Below are 25,264 nucleotides of genomic sequence, written 5' to 3'. Positions count from 1 at the left end.
GCATTAGAAAGGGTACAGAGGAGATTTACCAGGATGCTGCCTGGTTTAGAAAGTATGCATTATGATCAGAGTTTAACGGAGCTAGGGCTTTACTCTTTGGAGAGAAGGAGGATGAGAGGAGACATGATAGAGGTATACAAGATAATAAGAGGAATAGATAGAGTGGATAGCCAGCACCTCTTCCCCAGGGCACCACTGCTCAATACAAGAAGACATGGTTTTAAGGTAAGGGATGGGAAGTTCAGGGGGGATATTAGAGGAAGGTTTTTTACTCAGAGAGTGGTTGGTGCGTGAAATGCACTGCCTGAGTCAGTGGTGAAGTTTCGAGAGACTACTAGACAGGTATATGGAGGAATTTAAGGTGGGGGCTTATATGGGAGGCAGGGTTTGAGGGTCGGCACAACATTGTGGGTCAACAGGCCTGTACTATTCTATGTTCTGTACATTAATGTTAACTTGTTTTGTGTCATTCTAAAACAATCTTCTTGCACTAGAATTTCACATCTTCCCATAATATATGGTATTTGATAGCTTTTAGTTCACTTAAACTCTTTTACCTTCCCACTTCATGTTTTATTGTCAGTAATTTGGATTGATTGTACTCTTGTCCTTCAAAGTCACCACTTCAGAATGTAAATAGCTGAGAGGTTGGTTAGCAGCAATTGTGGCATCTTGCCCAGCTGAAAGTGGAACATTTATTTCTACAGTCTTCAAGCCTTAAACCAAACTTTTGACTTTTCTCATATATAACTACTACAAAAATATGTAACAAACAACCTCTGCTAAGTATCTTACCAAACGTCTCTTATATACCCACATACATTACATCTGCTGGCTGTCCTTAAGTTGCCCTGCTGGTTAAAAAAGTTGACCTATAAAAATGGCTTCTATCCAAAAGCAATGCCACTTTGCTTAATCATATTATAATTATCTTACATTCATAAAGAATAGATTGTAGTCTGTCATTAGATACGCAACAGCAGTCATTTGAGCTGCCAGGAGGTATACAAGATATTCTTATTAGCAGCACAAATCAACACATAAAGCACCAGCTATTATAATCTGGAGATTGAGCAGCAATTGATCAGTATTCATTGGTGACACAGTATAGGGATGTCTGTTTTAAGATTTAATGAGTTCTATTGTCCTTGTTGGTCATCACTGCATGCTTTTTTCTTGCTTACTAATTAAAGAAATAGCATGGCAGATTGAAGAAGTCAGATTTGTTTATAAAATGTTCCATTGATATGGGGGATTCACACTCATTTCTTTCTTAATACCAGATATAAGCAGAATGGCAGTGCTCACTGGGTAAATTCAAACACAAAGATGAGAAAGAACAGTGTGTAAACTGCATACTTTAAAATGGTAGAGCACCAACATACTGCCCTGGACTTATATTACAACATCTGGGCACATTAAACTCACGCTGGTATCCCAGCACCTCAGTTACCATAGCAACAACAACGCAGCCAACAAACCTTAGCTCTCTTTTGAAAATAATTATGTCCACAATAGGTCAATGAAAACAAGAGGGAGACCAAGTATTTTGGAAATTAAAGTTTTTAAATCATTCCAAAAGGATATGGAGCAACAGCTGTCAAATGAAACTGATCTCTTATTGGTCTAATTCAATGTTCAAAGGGCAAAATGATATATTCCTATTCCTGTACCTCCCTCTGCAATTGGATCCTCGACTTCCCAACTGGAAGACAACAACCTGTGAGGATTGGTGACAGCATATCCTCCTCGCTGATGATCAACACTGGCACACCTCAGGGATGTGTGCTTAGCCCACTGCTCTACTCTCTGTATACACATGACTGTGTGGCTAGGCATAGCTCAAATACCATCTATAAATTTGTTGACAATACAACCATTGTTGGTAGAATCTCAGGTGGTGACGAGAGGGCGTACAGGAGAGAGATATACCAATTAGTGGAGAGGTGCTGCAACAACAATCTGGCGCTCAATGTCAGTAAGACGAAAGAGCTGATTGTGGACTTCAGGAACAGTAAGACGAAGGAACACATACCAATCCTCATAGAGGGATCAGAAGCGGAGAGAGTGAACAGCTTCAAATTCCTGGGTGTCAAGATCTCTGAGGATCTAACCCGGACCCAACATATTGATGTAGTTATAAAGAAGGCAAGACAAAGGCTATACTTTATTAGGAGTTTGAAGAGATTTGGCATGTCAACAAATACACTCAAAAACTTCTATAGATGTACTGTGGAGAGCATTCTGAAAGGCTGCCTCACTGTCCAGTACGGGGGGGGGGGGTGCGGGGGCTACTGCACAGGACCGAAAGAAGATGCAGAGGGCTGTAAATTTAGTCAGCTCCATCTTGGGCACTAGCCTACAAAGTACCCAAGACGTCTTCAAGGAGCAGTGTTCCAGAAAGGCAGCGTCCATTATTAAGGACCTCCAGCACCCACAGCATGCCCTCTTCTCATTGCTACCATCAGGAAGGAAGTACAAGAGCCTGAAGACACACAGTCAGCGATTCAGGAACAGCTTCTTCCCCTCTGCCATCCGCTTCCTAAATGGACATTGAATTTTTGGACACACTTCACTTTTTTTAAATATACAGTATTTCTGTTTTTGCACTTTTTAAAAATCTATTCAACATACTTAATTTACCTGTTTATGTATTGTAAATGTTTTTATTTTATTTATTTTTTTCTCTGCTACATTATGTATTGCATTGAACTGTTGCTGCTAAGTTAACAAATTTCACATCACATGCCAGTGATAATAATTCTGATTCTATGAACCCCTTTCAAGGGCATTTCATCCCCAATTTTCTTGTCCCATCAACCCTCTGTTCACCTCAATATCACAACCAAGTTTAAACAACAATTATATCTGAAATCTCCAAGCACTTTAATAGCAATACATCACAAAAATATTTATAAACATTAAACATCTTCAAAGTTTCCAGTCAAAAATGGTCGAACTAATACCAAACTTACTGGCAAATTTTACAAAGGACAATATAGATTTAAATTAATCAGTTTTTTTTTCTAACAACTATCAGAGAAAGAGACAGAATAACTATTGGAAAATTTTCTTTCCGGAGACATTCTATAATTACATCATTCAGTATTTTCACAGTGGACTCAGCACAGAAGTGCCTGAACTCTCAATGGATCTGACACAAATAGGTTACTAATGAAGACTAACTCAGATCCACAGCTCCTTTCTTTTAAAAAAGCCTTATTTTGAGCTATTACCATGGGATCTCCCTTATTATCAAGGTGAATGAAAACATTACAAGGATGACAGGTTTGGCAATTAGAGATCTTTCAATGGAAACAGATTTTTCCTGGCAATTTTTTTTTATCTCCAGGTCCAAATAAAACATTATGTTCAGTCTAACAGGCTCATTCTTAATACATCCAAAAATCCACAAGACATTCAAATAATTGAAGGTAGATTTAAAGTACACAACTAGGGTAAAGTGAACAGAATATTGGTTGATCACAGATACTGCATTAAACCTTGCAAATTTCTTGAAAGGCTTGACAGAAGCTTTTTAACTCCTCTCACTCCTTTTTACATCTAGTCCAGCGGTCCCCAACCACCGGGTCGCAAAGCATGTGCTACCAGGCCGCGAGGAAACCTTTCCTCATTCCCTGTCATGCCCTGCGGAGCTTGAATGCAGGCGAGGTCATCACCCACACGTCATCCATGTCAGCGCGGGAAAGAGATCAACTCCTCGAGCTTGCAAATGACGGTGGGCTGAAAAGTATGTTTGACATAACATCTCTTCTGGCATTCTTGATCAAAGGCTAAATATCCTGAGGTAGCCACGAAAGCACCGAAAACGTTGCTTCCATTTCCAACATATCGTTGTGAAGCGAGGTTTTCTGCAATGAATGCAACCAAAACTAAAATGCGGAATAGACCAGACATAAGGAACCCCCTTCGAGTATCGCTGTCCCCCATCACCCCTCGATAGGACCGTCTTGTTGCAGGGAAACAAGACCAGGGCTCCCACTGATTCAGCGATATTGGTGTGTTGCAATGATTTTATATGTTCATACGAGGAAAATATGTGCTGTGTGTTTAATATCCAAACGTTACTTAAAATGTTATGATGCTATTGACTTATAAGTGACTTACATAACCATATAACAATTACAGCACGGAAACAGGTGATCTCGGCCCTTCTAGTCTGTGCTGAACGCTACTCTTACCTAGTCCCACAGACCTGCACTCAGCCTGTAACCCTCCAATCCTTTCCTGTCCATATACCTATCCAATTTTTCTTTAAGTGAAAATATTGAACCCGTCTCTACCACTTCTACTGGAAGTTTGTTCAACACTTACTTCAAGCTCCCCTGTCCTCACCTGATAATTGACTTATCACTATATTCATGCGAGGAAAATATGCGCTGTGTGTTTAATATTAAGTTCGTTAGATAAACCCTTTTAGAAACAAAATTGAGTGTATTAGCCATTTATCACCTATATTCCGGCCGTGATAAACACCACCCCTCCCCCCGGACAGAATCGGCAAAAACGATTTGTAGAAAAAAAACAGCACGTACACACATGCGCATACAGGTGCCCGCGCAAGGCTTCATGGTAGTCTTTCTCGGGGTAAACGCAATGTATTCGACTGCTACTCTTGTCCGTTGGCATGTTGGCAATACATTGCGGGGTAAACGCAATGTATTCGACTGCTACTCTTGTCCGTTGGTCCACAGTGCAAAAAAGGTTGAGGACCCCTGATCTAGTCCCTCAAAAAGCACACCTCCTGTCAATGCTGGCCTTTGATCGGTTTAGACATACATATGCAACACCAGACAAAGCAGTCTGCATAAGATTAGAGTCATTGTCATGGGCTAAACAAAGCAGAGGCCACTATTTTGTTCAGCAGTCTGAATCAAGACGATGTGTTACAATTTTGCTGTACTGAGGGAAGGGATAAGAAATCCCATCCGCTAGCTTTAAAATTGGGTAAGGGGTGAGGAGGCAAGAAAAACAACTCTCAAAACCTGAAAATTTCAATTAAAAAATTTTGAAAGAATATTGAAAATACACAGAAATACCTCCAAAAGTTACAGCAGTAAAGGCTTTGCTGTAACTTTAGATTTTTACCATTCCCTATTGAATGAGAAAAAACCCAAATACTGTGTCATCATTGACAAAGTTGCTATATTCAGCTGAACAATATTACCACAACAAAGTGAAAAACAAAACTCGTTTTGTATCCTACACTAGACCCATTGCCACATCTTTTAAGAGACTCTTAGATGGGTACATGGAGCTTAGAAAAATATGCAGTATGGAAAATCTAGGCAGTTCCTGGAGTAGGCTACATGGTCCGCACAACATTATGGGCCGAAGAGCCTGAAATGTGCTGTAGATTTTCTGTTTCTAAAAGATATTGTACAGAAAAGTATAATTAACAGGACAAGTAAACACTGAAGTCATGGAAATTAAAGCCACAAAGCAAAGGTATGCGGAGTTTAAAGCTAGTGCTATCATTTCCAGAAAACGGACTACCTTCCATTTGACTCGTATGAACTCTAATCAACTTAAGTTTGCACCACAGTAACATAGAGTTTAGCATTGTTACAGCTCAGGGTGCTCCGGAGTTCGGAGTTCAATTCTGACACCATTTTGTAAGGCACCTCTGTACGTTCTCCCCGTAGAATGCATGGGTTTTCACCAGGTGCTCTGGTTTCCTCCCATAGTCCACAGACAGGTAGGTTAATTGGTCATTGCAAATTGTCCTGTGATTAGGGTGGGTTAATTGAGTTTGTCAGGGGTTGCTGGGGCTGCCTCACCTGAAGGACCAGAAGGGCCTACTTTATACTGAATCGCCAAATAAAAAATATAAGTACATGGAATCCAATTAAATTCAGGTCAGCTTTGAAGGTCACAAGTCTCTTTATTTGCATGTTAATGAAGGAGAGTCAATCGAAATAGTCAAGCTCTAAAAACAGAGTATTTCTTGCCATATATACTTTATCCATTCTCAAACTCTATTTAAAATCTAATTGGCATATTGGACGGCAGCCTGGTTCAACAACTTCTCAGTCAGTGATTAGAAAGCACAGAAGAAATTTTAAATGGAACGACGACACTACTGTGGCTGACAAGTGAAGTCAGAGCCAAAGTAAAAGCAAAAGAGAGGGGCATACAATGAAGCCAAAGCTAGTGGCAAGACAGAGGATCGGGAAGCTTTTAAAAACTTGTAGAAGGAAACTAAACTGGTTTAAGAAGGAAAAGATGGATTATGAAAGGAAGCTGGCGACTAATATCAGAGAAGATACTAAAAGCTTTTTTAAGTATATCAAGGGTAAAAGAGAGTTGAGGGTAGATATAGGACCAATAGAAAATGACACTGGAGAGAGACGCAGAGATGGCAGAGGAACTGAATGTGTATTTTCATCAATCTTCACAGTGGAAGACATCTGCAGTATATTGGACATTCAAGTGTATCACAGAAGTGAAATATGTGCCGCGAAAATTACAACTGAGAAGGTGCCCAGGAAGCTTAATGGTCTGAGGGTGGATAAATCTCCTGGACCTGATGGAATGCACCCTCAAGTTCTGAAGGAAGTAGCTGGAGAGATTGCGGAGGCACTAACAATGATCTCTCAAGAATCGATAGATTCTGGCATTGTAACAGATGATTGGAAAATTTCAAATGTTACTTCGCCATTTAAGAAGGGTGGGAGGCAGCAGAAAGGAAACTACAGATCTGTTAGCCTGACACCAATGGTTGGGGAGTTGTTGGAATCGATTGTCAGGGATGAGATTACGGAGTTCCTGGAGGCACATGACAAGATAGGCCAAAGCCAGCATGGTTTCCTGAAAGGAAAATCCTTCCTGACTAACCTACTGCAATTTTTTGAGGAAATTATAAGCAGTGTAGGCAAAGGAAATGCAGTGGATGTGGTGTACTTGGATTTCCAGAAGGCCTTTGACAAGGTGCTGCACATGAGGCTGCTTAGCAATATAAGAGCCCATGGAATTACAGGGAATTTACTAGCATGAGTGGAGTATTGGTTGATCGGCAGAAAGCACAGAGTGGGAATAAAGGGATCCTATTCTGGCTGGCTGCCAGTTACCAGTAGAGTTCCACAGGAGTCAGTGTTGGGGCCACTGCTTTTTACAATGTATGTCAATGACTTGGACTATGGGATTAATGGATTTGTGGCTAAATTTGCCGATGATACAAAGGGGATCAGGTAGTGTTGAGGAAACAGACAGCCTGCAGAGAGACTTGGATACTCTAGAGGAATGGGAAAAGAAGTGGCAAATAAAATACAAAGTTGGAAAGTGTATGGCCGTGCACTTTGCTGGAAGAAGTAAACAGGCAAACTATTATTTAGATGGAGAGAGAATTCAAAATGCAGTGATGCAAAGGGACTTGGGAGTCCTTGTGCAGGATACCCTAAAGGTTAACCTCCAGGTTGACTTGGTGGTGAGGGCAGCAAATACAATGTTGGCATTCATTTCTAGAGGTATAGAATATAAAAGCAGGGATGTGACGTTGAGGCACTCATGAGACCACATTTGGAGTACTGTATGCAGTTTTGGGCTCCTTATTTTACAAAGGATATAATGACATTGGAGAGGATTCAGAGAAAATTCACGAGAATGATTCCAGGAATGAAAGAGTTATCATATGAGGAACATCTGGCAGCTCTTGGGCTGTATTCCTTGGAGTTCAGGAGAATGAGGGGGATCTCACAGAAACAAAAGATTAGATATGGCAAACAACAGGAATTCTGCAGATGCTGGAAATTCAAGCAACACACATAAAAGTTGCTGGTGAACGCAGCAGGCCAGGCAGCATCTCTAGGAAGAGGTGCAGTCGACGTTTCAGGACCTGACGAAGGGTCTCGGGCTGAAACGTCGACTGCACCTCTTCCTAGAGATGCTGTCTGGCCTGCTGCGTTCACCAGCAACTTTTATTAGATATGGCAAAGTTACTTCCCATGGTAAGGGAGTCTAGGACAAGAGTTCAGGACTTAGGACGTCCATTTCGAACAGAGATGCAGAGAAATTACTTTAGTCAGAGGGTGGTTAATCTGTGGAATTTGTTGTTTCGAGCAGCTGTGGAGACCAAGTCATTGGGTGCATTTAAGGCAGAGGTAGATAGGTTCTTGTTTAGCCAGGGCATCCAAGGGTATGGGGAGAAGGCAGGGGAGTTGGGATGACTAGAAGAATTGGATCAGCCATGATTGAATGGCGGAGCAGACTCCATGGGCCAAATGACCTACTTCTGCTCCTGTATCTTATGGTCTTAAATGGTGATCCTTTTCCCCGCTGAAGATCTCCCTATTGTACAATCACCAAGCATCTTAGTACCTCCAGATATACTCAGAGTATCACATACATGAACTGCTGCCATGCAGTACCCATAGCAGACAATGTACCATGTCAACAGACAAGTCATCGGCTAATGTATTCTTGATTTAATTTGAAGCTAATGCAGAATAAAGCTGCAGCAATAATCACTCTTTTGCAAATTCAAACTAGCAGCGTACAAGCTCCAGGCAGAGGCTCATAGGCTTATTGTGAACTTTAGTCTACTTAACCACAACACATTCACAACTACTTTTGCACACCAAGTCTATAGGCTTGTATCTAAATAAATTAACTAAGTGTGTAATATGCAGGATTGATAGGCAGAATTTAGTTTGTGATCTTCAACACAAATAAGTTTCTGGTCTTCAAACTTGATTATTTTGTATTGTGGGGGTAGAAGAGCATGCAGGGAGAAATTAATCCTCCCAATGCACCATTCTCATACTTGTATGATTCATACCTCCTTTCCTATCAAGTGATTTAAGAGTGATATTAGAAGCAGCCTGGAAATAATTGATGCATTACCTGGGGACCAAAAGCAGAAGGAAAACGGTGTCCAAATAGAAAAAACCTGTTGTGTTTCTTTAAGATCACTAAACTGTCACAAACAGGTGTAGAACCTTCCTGCCCCCACACTGCTCAAACTAATCCCGTTCACCAACTGCGGCCACCTGCTTCAAGATTCCATTATGAGTCAGTCCAATCTGATTGCTAAAGGATGGAAATTAAAGTAACTTATGTATTTGCATTTATGACTACCTACAAACTCAAACAAATGTAAAGTTTTGCAGAATTGCAAATGGATTCAGTCTTTCAGACCTTTATCAGTCTTCATTTAATAAAACCACAGAAGCAAAAAACTTCAGCAACCTAGAGAGGCTTTATATAATACTGCCACATCAACACAAGTTGTTCTGACAGAAGAACGATGACCTTTAACTCCACATTCAGTGCCTGCATTTACAAAGTAATCTAGGTGGAGAATGATAGTATGGGTGCCACCTACCCTTAATGAGAGGAAGTAAAAGGATCATCCATTTTCACCAGACAAATTTACATGTATTTAGAATTTGCTGCAGTTTGTTGGCATGACATACAAAAAATATTTGACAATTATAATAAATTATATAAAAATCAAGTATGGATAAGGAATAAAATGTGCATAAATACCAGCATGTAAACAGCTTTATAAAAAGTTGTTTAAAGTGTCTGCAGTGTAGTGACTGAGATTGAGAACCCATCTAGATTACCAATTTGATTGCTACCAGGTGACATCTGGAAATTGCAAGGGGGTGGATGGATGGCAAACGAAATCAGGAAGTGGATCAATTCCAGCTCCTCAGTATAATGGCCAGTTGGTACCTAATATCTAGGCTGATGAAAGAAAATTGAAGACTTGAATGAAGGCCAAAGGGCAAACACTGTGGATCTATCCCCAGAAGTAAACATTCATAAGTGAAAAGACATACTGAAAAGGAAACAAACATTGGTTCCTTTTTTGATGTAAAGAGAGATTTGGGAATTAAATTCATATTTAATGTGATATAACTGAGGATACCATGAAACTGTGGCACTGAGACAAGGCTGCAGGTTCTTTACTCACTGGGCTGCCTAACTGATCTCAGCCTGTGGTACAATTGATTTCTGACCATTGCCAAAGTTAGGCAAGAAAAATAGACAGTATTAGCACCTATTCTCTTAAATATAAAACGAGGATCCTTAACAATGGTTCAAAAGCTAAAATATATTCATGCTTGTTTGATTTGCCCCCATTCACCAAACTAAGGACAAACTATCTCCTCTCAATAATGTCTAGATAGAAAGGGTAACTAAAACTATTATCCAGTAACAGTCAACAATTAGATCTGTTTCGTTCACCAGAAGGTTGACTGACCCAAGGATGTTCCTGTTTCATTCTTCAGAAGTAGAAAAAGAGAGGCACAGTCCAAAAAAAATTCCTTTTGAAATCAGAAATGAAATTACCTAACCCATGCAGTTTCTAGTGGTAAAGTCAATGATTCCAATGTTAAATCAGGTTAGTTACCCCAAAGGCAGCAAGAATTTTTTTCCACCAAAAATAAACATCATGGAAATTAGATATAAAAAAATGACATACCTAAATAGTCTAAACTTTAACCAAGTGTTCATTTTAATTAAAAGTTATTACATTATCCTTCTCAATGATTACCATCACAGTACATGAAAATATGAAGGTAGATACAATGAAAATAAAAACACACAGAATACAAAGCTTTCCACAATGCAAATTAGTAGATTGGCCTTTCCAAAAATGCGTCTTCACATTTCAATCAAGCATAAGATCCAGTATCTCCATGATAGTCAACGAAACTGCACAAACCACTTAAAGCTGTTAACAGCTTTTAGTTGACTACAGGAAGTCAACTAAGCTATAAAAATATTAACTTGATTTGTCTAAATATTTCAAAGAATATGAAATTTGAATAAGAAAGTCAAGACACCAGACAATTTCACAGCACTTTAACGCTCATCATTAAATGGAATTCGTTTGTAGCATTGCAGTTTAAATATTCGGTCACTGCAAATCAAATTGCTTAAGGATATTTATTTCTACAGTTGAAATAGACGATTCATGATCCACTTATGTGCATGGAATATGCACGGAAAGCGAAGAAATCCACCTGTGTACAGTAAGCATGTTATTAGAAAGTGACAGGTGCAGTTTACCAACTGGTTACTGTACTGTTCTTGCAAAATGATTAAAGTTGAAAAGGATTTACAACCTGAACGCCAGCGAGTTTAAAGCATTTTGCTGTACAATTTAGTTTATTACAATAATTGTTTATTCGCCTTATAGATGCTGCATGACCTACTGCGACCCCCAGTATGCTGTGTGTGTTGAATTGTAAAATTTAGATTTTTTTTTAAATTCGCCATCGCATTAATGTCCTCAGAAACCTGTAAAGTACACACAGCTGTTTCCATCACAAACAGCCTACCATATCTACTGGCCAATGCTCTCTTGCATGGAAACAATCAGGGTTCTACCAATTAAAAAAAACAAATTAACCTTAGCTTAATTTATTCTTTGTAAGAGGCATATGGATATAAAGACACCAACCTTCATGTCGCCGATGATGGTCTGAAACAATCCACCAAGCGCACTGCATTCCTTCCCTATAACAGCCTCCATTTTTCCAATAAAAACACAGCTGGGCTCCACAAACGAAAGGATAAAATACCTTCACAGTATCTTCAGAGGGAGGGAATGGAAAACCTTCGCAAACCCTCAACCCGCCGAGCAGATATGATCGTTCGTCTAATTAAAAGTAAAAGCTTCTTACGGGAGAGGGAAGGGTGGTGGGAGGCAAAAGGCTAATGATGAGGGGTAATTGTTGGACGATTGCAAAACGAAAACGCACTCTTATTCCCTGCGGTCAGCATTTACCCCGCAATGCTGAGAATATCCATTGTTCTGTCTGTCGACATCATGCGGCAGATCGTGTAAAAATAACACACGGGGTGGAGGTTAAAAATAAGACTGCTCTCTGCAGCAACTCGGTGCACGAAATGATCCTCCCCACACACATACAAAACCTGAGCAGAGGGGTGGAGTATGAGGAAGCTCCCCCTCCCTTCCTGCCTCAAAGTAAAAGCTCACCAATCAACCGAAACCGAGCGGCCTCGGCCGATTCGACCGCCTTTTCGGCTCGGCTTCATGATACTATACCCCACTGGCGCTCGTCACAGCCCGCAGGAGAGCAGGGTAACCTGACGTCACGCCACGGCTTTCAACCGCGATCGGTTCCGGCTCCGGCGTTGGATGGGTGGTACGCTCGGCCTCTGGGACTGGCTTCGGATGGATGGTGCGCTCCCTCTGGTTCTCCGGCGTTGGGTAGATGGTGTTTGGGCTCTAGGGCACGGATGTTGGATGGATGGTGCGCTTGCCCTCTGGAGCTCTGGCGTTTGATGGTTGGTGTGTTTGTTCTCTGGGGCTCCGGCCTTGGATGGGTGGTGCGCGCGTCCTCTGGGACTGGCTTTGGATGGATGGTGTGCTCCCTCTCTGAGACTCCAGTGTTGGTTGGATGGTGTGTGTTCCCTTTAGGCCTCCGGTGTTGCGTTGGATTGCACTTGCCGGGGCTCGGACATTGGGCGTTGGTATGTGGGCTCCGGGACTCTGGGATTGGCTGGATGGTGCATGTCATTTGGGGTTCTGGCGTTGGATAGAGAGTGCGAATGTCCATCTGTGCTCAAAATCTATTGAAGAATTGAAATTGACGATGTAGGAGAAAAATTATTCGTGTGCCCAGTAGGGTGAGAGTGAACAAATGCTTCAGGTTAGTCTCTGTTATGTTTTGTTACTTGAACATGTAAAACTAATTGAGATAGAAGTAAGGAAGTGGGAATTATGTTTCTAATTTCATTTTTATTTTAAGCAAGATGTGCAGTTACGGCGTGATGGCATGATGAGATGTGCCATTGATGAGCTTTTACATATATCCCAAAATGCATTATATAAATAAAGAATGATTAATCAAACAACATGTTTACAGTATTTCTCAAATATTACTGAAATATTAAATATACAACACTCCTCCCTGCTTAGCTATGAACTCCAACAAACTATAGAATGCATCTCAACTTTATATACAGTATACATTAGTGTACTATATGATACAATTCACAGCATTGAAAATCTTAAATTGTTCCATTCAGGCCTTCTTACTTTTGTGGGATATCTTTCCTGACAACTGCGGTCACTCTGCTTGGCAGGAGACATTTGTGGCTGTGAAACAGTCACAGGTTCTAGGACCTCCATGATGGTTGTAGGAGTTGACTTTGGGACTGCAGGAAGTCCTAACAGTGCTGGACACCTTTCTTCTGGACATGTTGGCATCCTAAGCAATGAATGGCAAGCTTCAATGGACAATGTAGATCTTTATGTGTGAGTACATTGTCTGACATCACCATTTCTTTAATTTTTTTGATACCCACTTCACATTGCTTTGTTCAGTGCCGTTTCTCAATCTGCAGTCATGAGTTCGAGGGTGGAGCACAAGTCAGGGGCTGGATACAAGAAAATTTCAAGGTCACTGAATATCCCTTGGGCTACAGTTAAGTGAATCATCAAGAATATGACACAGCTATAAATCTGCCCTGTGCAGGCCACCCTCAAAGACTGTGTCTGTGCAAGAAGACTAATGAGGGAGGCCACCAAGAGACATATGACAACGCTAGAGGAGTTACAAACTTCAGTAGCTGAGATGGGAGGGACTGCGCATACAACAACTGTTCCCCGGGTGCTTCACTAGTCGCAGCTTTGTGGAAGAGTGGGAAAGAAAAAGCCACTTTTGAAAAAAGTTCACATGAAATCTCAGCCAGCGTTTGCCAGAAGACATGTGGAGGACTCTGAAGTCAGCTGGAACAAGGTTCTGTGGTCTGATGAAACCAAAATTTGGCCATCAAACTAAACACTTTGCTTGGCGTAAGCCGAACACCACATATCGTCCAAAACACACTGTTCCTACCAGGAAACATGGTAATGGCTGCATCACTGCAGCAGGCCTTGGAAAGTTTGTGAAAGTGAGGGTAAAATGAACACAGCAAAATACTGTACAGCGAAATCCTAGAGGAAAATCTGGTGCAGTCTGCAAGAGCACTGTGACTTGGGAGAAGATTTATTTTCCAGCAAAACAATGACCCCAAGCATAAAGCCAAAGCAACAAAGTTAATGTCCTGGAGTGGCCAAGTCAGAGTCCAGACCTCAATCCAATTGAGAATTTGTGGCTGGACTTGAAAAGGGTTGTTCCCTCATAATCCCCATGCAATCTGACAAGAGCTTGAGCAGGTTTGTAAAGAAGAATGGGGGGAAAATTGGAAATGATTTCTGGTCCAGCAGATTACCTGGAGCATCATTGTGTCTACTTTAAAACATTGATCAAGCCAAACAGCTTCAGTTCACAAAATGGCAGTCTCCATTCCTTCAACCCCATAGCAAGAACAAAGACAATTAATTGGTCTGTCAGTTTCCACTGTCCTCGACCCATTTGACTTCAACGTTTTCTTTCACATTTTAATTCTTCCATGGGGCACAAACTTCCATGAGGGTAGGCGGAGGCTGGATGGGTGAAGGTGATAGCAGGTTGTTGTGGCTTGGTCCCCTGGATACCAGGCTCTTGGTACTGGGCAAGGCTGTTGGCAGAACTCTGTTTTCCCCTGGTTGAAGTATTTATGAACAGGGGCCATATTCTAGGCAGAAGGAGAGGACTTTCACAAAAGAGATATGAAGTCATTTCTTCAGAGAGCAGGAATTAGAGATTGAGTGCTTTGAGATCACAGTTATTGGAACCTGGAGCTGGAGGAACTCAGTGGGTTAGGCAACATCTATAGAGGGTAATGGACAGTTGCCATTCCAGGTGAAAGATCTTGACCCAAAACATCGACAATCCATTTCCCTCCATAAATGACATAGAAACGTAGAAAACCTACAGCACAGTATAGGCCCTTCGGCCCACAAAGTTGTGCCGAACATGTCCCTGCCTGAGAAATTACTAGGCTTACCTCTAGCCCTCTATTTTTCTAAGCTTCGTGTACCTATCCAAAAGTCTCTTAAAAGACCCTATTGTATCCACCTCCACCACCCTTGCCGGCAGCCCATTCCACGCACTCACCACTTTGTGAGTAAAAAAACTTACCCCTGACCTCTCCTCTGTACCTACTCCCCAGCACCTTAAACCTGCGTCCTCTTGTGGCAACCATTTCAGCCCTGGGAAAAAGCCTCTGACTATCGACATGATCAATGCCTCTCATCATCATACACACCTCTATCAGGTCACCTCTCATCCTCCGTCGCTCCAAGGAGAAAAGACCGAGTTCACTCGACCTATTCTCATAAGGCATGCTCCCCAATCCAGGCAACATCCTTGTAAATCTCCTCTGCGTTCTTTCTATGGCTTCCACATCCTTCCTGTAATGAGGTGACCAGAACTGAGCACAGTTCTCCAAGTGGAGTCTGACCAGGGTCCTATATAGCTGCAACATTACCTCTCGGCTCCTAAATTCAATTCCACGATTGATGAAGGCGAATACACCTTCTTAACCACAGAGTCAACCTGCACAGCTGCTTTGTGCGTCCTACGGACTCGGACCCCAAGATCCCTCTGATCCTCCACACTGCCAAGAGTCTTATATTCTGCCATCATATTTGACCTATCAAAATGAACCACCTCACACTTATCTGGGTTGAACTCCATCTGCCACTTCTCAGCCCAGTTTTGCATCCTATCAATGTCGTGCTGTAACCTCTGACAGCCCTCCACACTATCCACAACACCCCTAACCTTTGTGTGATCAGCAAACTTACTAACCCATCCCTCCACTTCCTCATCCAGGTCATTTATAAAAATCACGAAGAGTAACTCAGATGCCTGAGTTCCTCCGGTTTCTTGTTTATTGTTTAATCATGGTCACAGTGCTTTCAGTGTTAATTTCCTATTCTATCTCTATATCCAGAAATGTATTAATCTTTGTTTGAGTGGACTAAGTTACTTGTAAGGTTTGATGAGACTTCCCCACATTCCAATACACTCTACAGAATCCAAGCCTAGCCTACTGAATCACTCCTTGGAATCAGTCTTGCAAAATCATTAAAATCTTCTCTAGCACACCAATCTCCTCTAAGAAATAATTTCCCTTGCTCAAGTCCAGAGCTCTGACACTAAATAAGGAATCAGGTAAGTCCGTAAAACATACCTAAAAGTATCCAAGAAGCAAAATTTTTGTTGTCCATTATTAGTTGAATATATGGAAGATAACACCAGAAGGAATAAATTCATATAATTAGGCTCAAAGGTATGTTGAATAGATGATGTCAGGTTTGCTGTATTGTTACTTTATGTAATTTCTTATGATTCAAGATTGTTTAATAAGAAATAATTATTGTAAACAGTATCGATAAAAACAGATTCTAACTGATCATCCAAGTATCTGTCAAACCAATATTTGTTCAGGCCCACAGCAATGTGATTGATTCTTATTGACTTCAAAATTAGGCATGGACAATAACCACAGGGTTTGCACACCCCGCAACGTATTAAAATGAAATGAGATGCTATAACATAAAGTAGAGAACAATACAATGTCAGAGTCAATGTTTCATAAATAAGAAAGGATTGCTTCAGTTTTGTTTAATTATGACACATTAGAGTTCCACAGACTGTAATGGTTTACAATAAATTGGTTATAAGACAATAATCCAAAGGAAAGGTTTAAATGAATGTGAATATTTCAGAGTGAAAACTTGGTTTGTTTAGAAATATCAAACAGTCATATAATTACTAAATTAATTCAAGGTATTCAATGTTATATCTTGAATATTGATGATCATTTGTAAACTGGAAGAAAATTAGCTCATATTTTGCAAAGAGGTTTTGACCTAAGTTAATGGATGGTAGTGTTTTTTATCGATTCTGTTTACAATAATTATTTCTTATTAAACACTTAAATCATAAGAAATTACAAAGTGACAATACAGCAAACCTGACATCATATATTCAACCTACGTTTGAGCCTAATTATATTAATTTATTCCTTCTGGTGTTATATTCCATATATTCAACTAACAATAGATAACAAAGATTTTGCTTCTTGGATACTTTTAAGTATATCTTACGGATTATGGGCTGCTGATCATGAAAATCACCATGAAACTTCCCTATAGCAGCACTTTCTTTGGAATGGTCTATATTTATTATTTCAGTTCATAATTAAAGTTAATTAAAATGTTGCCCACAATGTAAGCTGAAAAGTTCTATCTTGTCCAGTCATGCTTTGGGTTGCCAGCATGACCCACAACATTGGCACCCTTTTATTGATTCTTCAGTTTTAAACCTGAAACGAGAATGTCCACCCTTCAATGCCAATTGACTACACAGTACACATGAAAGAAAACTACAGAGATCTGGTAGTCTTTTTGAAACATACAGTATAGCAACTACAACTGGAACATCTATGGTGATCTGAAACTAGTAGCATTGTTGCTAGGAGAGCAGCTCGGATAAACCAAGTCCTGTTGTTTCCTTTGTAAATGGAACAACCGTGCTAAAGACTTTCATTATAGTAAAAAGGATTTGGCATTCCATAAGCAATTGGGCAGAAAAGTGTGGCACATAAGCCACTTGTAGACTCAGAAAAGATATTTTTCCTGAACCTCAGGTTAAACTGGAGCTTAAGAAAAAAATTGTGAGAGCAATGAACAAGGAAGGTAAAGGATTTTGATATTTGAGAAAGATGTTTCCCAGAATGGCATTAAAGAAGGCATTTTTGTTGGTCCATAAATCAAACAGGTCATCAATGACAGGCAATTCAAAGAACTGGTGGGACCAGAGAAAATCACATGGAAGGCATTCAAGGATGTTGTTGAAAATTTTCTTGGCAACTACAGAGCACCAAACTATGTGCATCTGATTAACAACATGCTTCAAGCCATGAGGTGCAACATATCACTGCAGATTCATCTTCTGCACTCCCATTTAGACTTCCCTGCAAATATTGGTACTGTCAGTGATGAGCATGATGAAAGGCTTACTAAGATGTTGCAGTCATGGAGAAATGGTATCAGAGCAACTGGAATCCATCAATGCTGGCCGATTATTATTGGACACTTAAACGAGAAGCCTCAGACACTGAGTACAAATGAAAATAATCAACAAAACATTTTTAGCTTAGTTGAACTATTGCAAAGTGTCAGCACTGTGGTGCAATTAAACACACTATAGTCAATTAAAGTTAATTTCTTGTTTCTTGTTATACAAGTAGTCTGAAATTATATTTGTGTTCAGCCTCAAGCGGTCTGTCATAACCTCAAATAATTTCTGAGGAAGCAACACTTCTGGGAAAAAAAATTTGCTGTCCAGCATAATCAGTATATTTTTTACTGACTCAACAGGCTGATGCTGTGATCAACTAAAACCAATCAATTTAGACATAAAAGCATGAAAAGTCTCAAGTTCACTCCCTGGTCTAAATTGTATTCCAAAGGAAACAAGCAATAAGACAAAAATGGTACGTGTGTTTCTGCAAGCCTGATACGCCATTCATTACAAACATGGCTGATCTGATTTTGGCTTTAATTCCACTTACTTACATGGTCTCAGTAAACCTCAATTCTTTTAAAATCTAAAATCTAACTTCGCATCTAACTTGCCAAGCACACCCCATTGAAATTTGAAAGTTCCCCAAAAGAAAATCTGGTTCAAGTCTCATGCTGTTGAACATCCTTCCAAATATTTGAGTATTAGCACCTATCAAGGTAATTGATAGTACTGGGTAGCCATGGTCCTTTAATCTGGAAGCAGTCAATATTGTCACAAGAGGAAGTAGCCATATTTGTGGGCAATACAAAGATGGGGGGACAAGGATTGTTCAGGAAGCAGGAAGTCTGTAGAAGGACTTAGATTATGAGAATGGATAAAGAAGAAGCAGATGGATTATAGTGTAGGGATGTGTGTGTTCATGCACTTTGGTAGAAGGAATAAAGGCATCGCCAATTTTCTAAATAGGGAGAAAAATCAGACATCAGAGGTGCAAAAGGATTTGGGAGTCTTCGTGTACGATTCTCTTCAGATTAATGTATAGGTTCAGTCCGTGGTAAGGAAGGCAAATGCAATGTTATCATTCATTTCTAGAAGACTAGAATATAAAAGTAACATGTAATGCTGAGGCTTTATAAGGCATTAATCAGACTGCACTTGTGTGCAGTGTTAGTTCTCTTTATCTATAAAGGATGTACTGTCATTGGAGAGGGTTGAGAGGAGGGTCACAAGATTGGATTCTGGGAATGAAAGCATTAACATGCGAGGAGCATTTGATGGCTCTAGGCTTATACGCACTGGAGTTTAGAAAGATGCTGGTGGGGGGGGGCACGGAATCTCATTGAAACCTATCAAATATCAAAAAGCCTAGATAAGGCGGGCATGGCAAATGTGTTTCCTATAGTGGGAGAGTCCAGGACACACGTCAAAATAGAAGGAAGTCCATTTAGAACAGGAATGTAGAGGAATTTATTTAATGGGTACACTTAGCCAGAGGGTGGTGAATCAGTGGAATTCATTGCCACAGATGGCTATGGAGGCCAAATCATTGGGTCTATTTAAAGCAGAGATTGATAGTTTTTTGATTAATCGGTGTATCAAAGGTTGCTGCAAGAAGGCAGGAAAATGAGGTTGAGAGGGATAATAAATCACCCATGATGGTGATGCAGACTCAGTGGTTCAAATGACCTAACTGCTTCTATGTCTTATTTTCCTAAGGAAGCAGGGTGATTCCTTGAACACAATGATCGGCTTGCGTCGATGAATTTAAATCAGTAATATAAATTTGGACATTAGCAAAATACGACAAATGCTGGAAATCTAAGATGAAGCCATTTGCAAGGCAAGTGTATCACCATGAAATTTCAGTTGTTTTCATGGTCTCATGGGCCACTTTATTAATGCACTTTAGTTTGTTATTTATGTGTGATTCATCTGTAGATTTCATCCTTCATAAGTTATCATGTGATATGTGTGTTATGTGTACTACTGTGCTTTGCACCCTGGTTCAAAGAACCGTCTCATTTCTATACACATTATATAGTTATATATGTTATATACATGTATAGAATTAAATGACAATAAATTTGATGCAGTTGTGTCAGAAATTGATTAGTGTATTTATCTTCCCCTTATTATTAAATGCCTGCTAATATTTGGGGAGACATGATCTGCATGTATTGTGCTGTGCTGTGTAGTATAGTGCTGTGTGTTTCCACAGTATGATTTTCCAAATTCAAATGTGCTGCTTTAGGAACATGTCATGTGGAGAACAGATGGTCACAACTTTAATTTGCATATACTTGGAGCATTTAGCACTCTTCTGTCTTTCTCTGATTTTCATAATTCATCCTTTCATTTTCCCTGTCAAATGTCACCATCCATCATTGTATCTTATAACACACCACCTACCCTGTTCATTGCTAGAACTCCAATACTCCTTCAGCTGCCCTGACTTGGCACAGAAGCTAAACTTTCACATAATACTGCTTGTGTCTGTGTGTCAATCTTAGAAGCTGAGATCAGCTTGCTGCTAGTCATCTTTTTGATGTAATGCACTTAGCTATTGCTGCTGTTTCGATCTTGGTTTTATCTTCACTCTTTGGCAGTCTGTCAGTAAGGAATTTATGTAACCCACAGGCCAGTTGCCAGAAGTTTGTAAACACAATCCAAGGAAGTTAGGTTTCTACATCATTTCTAAAATGTACCTTTTACATAGGCTGCACATAATAAATACTTCAAATCTGAAAGGTTTCTATTCATTAGTAAATACAGAAAGGCAAGGATCTGTGAAGGCTATTCAGCCTATTAATGTATATTATTCTGAAAATCTGAGTTTTCTAATTATAGAAGTCGGCGCAATTTAAAAATTTCCAGTGCTTTTGTCTGGCCTCTCTCCCCATCACTTTATTTGAAATATTTATTATGTAGTTTAAGAGGTTCTTATTAACCACAGTTGTAAATTTAATATGAACTGACTTAACATTCAAACCGCTGACCTTACTGTTTTATTATGAAGTTACAATGCCATCTTACCAATTACATACAACAGGCCTCCTTCAACCATCCTAATGATTTATCACCCTTGATATTTCAGATCAAGGTTGACACACCTTACAGTTTCATCTGCACTGCAGATAAAATTTTGTTGTGTTTCAGAAATGAAGCATGGTAACTTTATGATACAGTGGATTCTGGTTATTTGAGTTAATTCAGGCAGCTGCTAATTTGGGAAACTGTTACAGAATAAATACTAATCGACAAAAAAGCTGGGATTCCCTTAGTTTATTTGGGACACTATGCAGCTTAATTGGGACAGGAGACTGTTGCCAAATAGTTTCTAACTAGCATCAGCTACGTTCACTGGTTCGGCTGTTAAACACTACAACGTGCTTAGAGCGAACAGTTTTTAAATAGTGCCATTTGCATATGTTTGTGTTAAAAAAGTGATTTTTGTCACTGGTAGTTGTTGAAAATTGAGGAGTAAGACAATTCTGAACTGTTTTGCTCACTGTGGTTTCAGGCTTTCAGATTTGGAGATGCCAGAAAGGGTCAGGAGTGAAAATGAAATGATTTCATTGCCTCAGATAAGGAACTATGTAAAATTTGAAGCTGTTGACAATCACCTTGAATCTTACAATGAAAATGAAGGTTCAGAGGATGAAAGCATTGCATGAAGGCAGTCCATTATCTATATGATGTTTGCGCTGGTTTGGTTCATTTACAAAATACATGGCATTGTACACTGGATGAATTCCTACATCAATTAATGGTTGGTTTTCTGTTGTCATTAACGATGACAGGAGACTTGAGTGAGAGAACTTTTAAAGTGGAAAAGCCATTGCACTGGGGCATTTCCACTCTTTCAACTTTGAAAGTCTGAGTCCAGTAGTGCAAGTAGTTGTCACAACCTGGGATCTTCCTTGGTTGCAGTGGATGACCAAAGACTACATCTGTACTTTGTCATGCTCTTTGCTCTCCATGAAGTGTTGCAGAACCTCTTTGCCCCTTCTCCTGTCAGTAAAAATGGTTCTGCAGGACTTACTAGCCAAACCACACATGAAGGCCAGGAGCTGGACTTCGTTGTCAGAGGCTATTTGAGACACACGCCATTGGGAGCTTTTAGCAACATAGAAAACCCACAGCACAATACATGCCCTTCAGCCCACAAAGCTGTGCCAAACATGTCCTTACCTTAGAAATTACCCAGGGTTACCCATCGCCCTCTATTTTTCGAAGATCCATGTACCTGCCCAGGAGTCTCTTAAAAGACCCTATCATATCTGCCTCTACCACCATCGCCGGCAGCCCTTTACATGCACTCACCATTCTCTGTGTAAAAAAAACTTAACCCTGACATCTCCTCTGTACCTACTTCCAAGCGCCTTAAAACTGTGCCCTCTTGTATGAGCCATTTCAGCCCTGGGAAAAAGCCTCTGACTATCCACACGATCAATGCCTCTTATCATCTTATGCACCTCTATCAGGCCACCTCTCATCCTCTGTCGCTCCAAGGAGAAAAGGCTGAGTTCTCTGAACCTATTCTCATAAGGCATGATCCCCAGTCCAGGCAACATCCTTTTAAATCTCCTCTGCACCACATCCCTCCTGTAGTGAGGTGACCAGAACTGAGCACAGTACTCCAAGTGGGGTCTGACCAGGGTCCTATATAGCAGCCACATTACCTCTTGGCTCCCAAACTCAGTCCCACGATTGATGAAGGCAAATGCACCATATCCTTTCTTAACCACAGACTAAACCTGCACAGCACCTTTGAGTGTCCTACGCACTCGGACCCCAAGATCCCTCTGATCCTCCACACTGCTGAGAGTCTTGCCATTAATACTATACTAGACAACGGGGTGACCCGTTGGGGCACCCTTTGAGAGAGGGTAGTGCAGTCTGCTTTGACCAGAATGAACATTACATTTTCCTGACTGCTGTTGTTATCGCTTTGCTTTGGAAACTGTAGTAGAAAACCTCAGTTTATTAAAGAAGAACGACGCGTAGCAAAGCAAATATAGCTGCTCCTCATTTAACGAAGAACAATTTTGATGGCATCATTTCTGGTTATCTACCACCCATGTGCCTCTTGTTGTCATTCTGGAGACGTGCAGCCCTTTCAGCCCCCGTCTCTTCAGTTCTTCTGCTGTTTGTTGTTTGTCTCTGATCCTGGAGATGTGCATGCCTCTCCTCCTCTGTCTCTTCTTCTTCTCATCATTTTTTTGTCCTGACTCTTTGATCCTGGAGTCGTGCGGCCCTGGCCTCATCAGATTCTTGTTCTCTCCCTGTCCTTGCCGCTTCCTGACGACGTTTGGCGTCACCTCTTGACCATGATGTCCACCTTCCCTTTCCATATGGCATAATTAGGCTGACCATTTTTTTTTTACCCTAATGCTGAATAGAAGATATGAAGCACAAACACCAAAGGATGATGATTATTCTTGATAATGTGGTTGGCACTCTTCTAAATTGATGTGATATAGTCACCGCTGCCCTTTGACTGCAGCAAAGGGTTTTATGGGTGTCTCGAAGTACGTCATTACAATAAGATTTAATTACCTCTTATTGATGGGTGGCAGTTAGATCTTTCCCAATCCTGCACATGCTGATGGTGATTAGCAGAATGTGACCCCTTGAAATAGAGCTGCCCTGCTCTTTTGCTCCGGTAGGTGTCACTGCTGAGGCTGACCGTGCGCATGAGTCGGGCTGTCGCATCCCAATTTCCCAGGTGGCCGATCAGGTCTCGGGTGAAAGCCGGCCTGTTGATTTTTGGTGAGTAAGCAATTTTATATAAATATATAACCCTGAACTTTGCCTACATTCTGTAAGCGGGGGGCCTCAACTCACAGGTAGAAGGGGCTATCCCCCACGGCTAGGCATTTTCTCTAGCTCAACCCATGGTCATCTAGAGACCCCAGCCTTGGAATCACACCTTCGTTACCTTTTTTTATTATTCGCGTTTCTTGGTTCTTATTTGTTCAGGGAGTAGATCGACTAAGATATATTCTGCAAATTTCAATGATATACTAACAGATAAATAACATGGCTAAGGACAAAGTAAAATTCATTTCTTTTAATGTCAATGGGCTGTTAAATCCAATCAAACGAAGTAAAATTCTATCAAAAATGAAAAAGAACAAGCCCATGTAGTATATTTACAGGAAACTCACTTAAGTGATGATAAGCATGGAAAATTAAAGAGAATGGGCTTCACTAATTTGTTTTCCTCCTCATATAAATCAGGACATAGAAGAGGAGTTGCTATTCTCATCTCAAGCAAGCTGAATTTTGAAAAAGTATTTGAAATGGGAGATAAGGAGGGCAGATATATTCTGCTAAGGGAGAATACAGACGGAAATCCAGTTAAATTATTGAATATATACGCACCCCCAGGAAGTGATATTAGTTTCTTCCAGAAAATTACTAATATTACGGTAACGGAAACAGAAGGTCTCTTGATATGTGGGGGAGACTTAAATTTACAATAACAACCAAAAGTTAGACTCTTCCAATAGAAAAACTTATGAAACAAAGTCCTTACATAAGAAAGTTAACACTCTTTTTGAGGATGTTGGTCTGATTAATATATGGAGGGATCTTTTCCCTGAGAGAAGGGATTACACTCATTATTCTGCCCCCCATTCCGTATATGCCAGAATAGACTATTTCATAGCATTTGGAAAAGATAAAGCAAAAATAAACACCTGTGGAATTGGGACAATAGATATAAGTGACCATGCACCTATATATTTATCTGTTGATTTTGACCTACAACCAAAGAATACTATTTGGAAACTAAATTCAAGTCTACTCAATGATTTCTATTTTAAGGAACAAATTAAGAAAAGAAATTGGTCTTTACTTAGAATTCAATGATAACGGAGAGGTTTCACCTCCCATTCTATGGGATACTATGAAGGCTGTCTTAAGAGGGAAAATTATAGCGATATCTTCATATAAGAAAAAAATAAGGAATAAAACATTCGAGGAATTACAAAATAAGCTGAAGGAACTAGAAAAAAACACAAATTGAGTTTGGCACAGGATACACTAGAGGAAATTTTAAAAATTAGGAATGAAATTAATAGTTTGGCTACTAAAGAAATTCGAAAAAATTTAATATTTCTGAAACAGACACTATGAAAGTGGATCTAAATCAATGAAAATACTGGCGTGGAAACTGATAAAGAAGATAGCAGAAAATACAATTCATAGAATTAGGGATCCAAGAACAAAAGTGATTAAAAAAAAATAAGCTGAGTGAAACTCAAGAAGCTTTTGAAATATTTTGAAATGGAAAAGATAACAGCATCTGTTAACCACAAGTTGAAATAATTTGATTCATACTGGGAAAA

At 40.1% G+C, this 25,264-nt stretch overlaps 1 protein-coding gene and 1 long non-coding RNA gene across 10 annotated transcripts in view; one reads left to right on the top strand and one right to left on the bottom strand.

The window, feature by feature from the left end:
• The window catches only part of LOC140202851 (protein MTSS 1-like), a 303,060-nt gene extending 290,642 nt beyond the window's left edge, over positions 1 to 12,418 (bottom strand). For 2 of the 5 annotated variants that reach the window (XM_072268311.1, XM_072268314.1), the window contains exon 1: positions 11,438 to 12,401. In XM_072268311.1, the coding sequence (XP_072124412.1) occupies positions 11,438 to 11,509 (72 nt within the window). In that variant the 5' untranslated portion in view covers positions 11,510 to 12,401. Of the gene's footprint in view, positions 1 to 11,437 lie in introns of all 5 variants that reach the window. The other 3 variants (XM_072268315.1, XM_072268312.1, XM_072268313.1) reach the window with 3 other exon arrangements.
• The window catches only part of LOC140202852 (uncharacterized), a 53,276-nt gene continuing 39,979 nt past the window's right edge, over positions 11,968 to 25,264 (top strand). For 2 of the 5 annotated variants that reach the window (XR_011887215.1, XR_011887218.1), the window contains exons 1-3: positions 11,968 to 12,182; positions 19,626 to 19,749; positions 23,579 to 23,681. This is a non-coding gene — a long non-coding RNA (uncharacterized lncRNA). Of the gene's footprint in view, positions 12,289 to 19,625; positions 19,750 to 23,578; positions 23,682 to 25,264 lie in introns of all 5 variants that reach the window. The other 3 variants (XR_011887219.1, XR_011887217.1, XR_011887216.1) reach the window with 2 other exon arrangements.

This window comes from Mobula birostris, chromosome 9 (assembly GCF_030028105.1).
Source record: "Mobula birostris isolate sMobBir1 chromosome 9, sMobBir1.hap1, whole genome shotgun sequence".
Taxonomy (NCBI): Eukaryota; Metazoa; Chordata; class Chondrichthyes; order Myliobatiformes; family Myliobatidae; genus Mobula; species Mobula birostris.
Note: the sequence above shows the minus strand (reverse complement) of the source record. Positions and strands in the feature narration are given on the sequence as shown.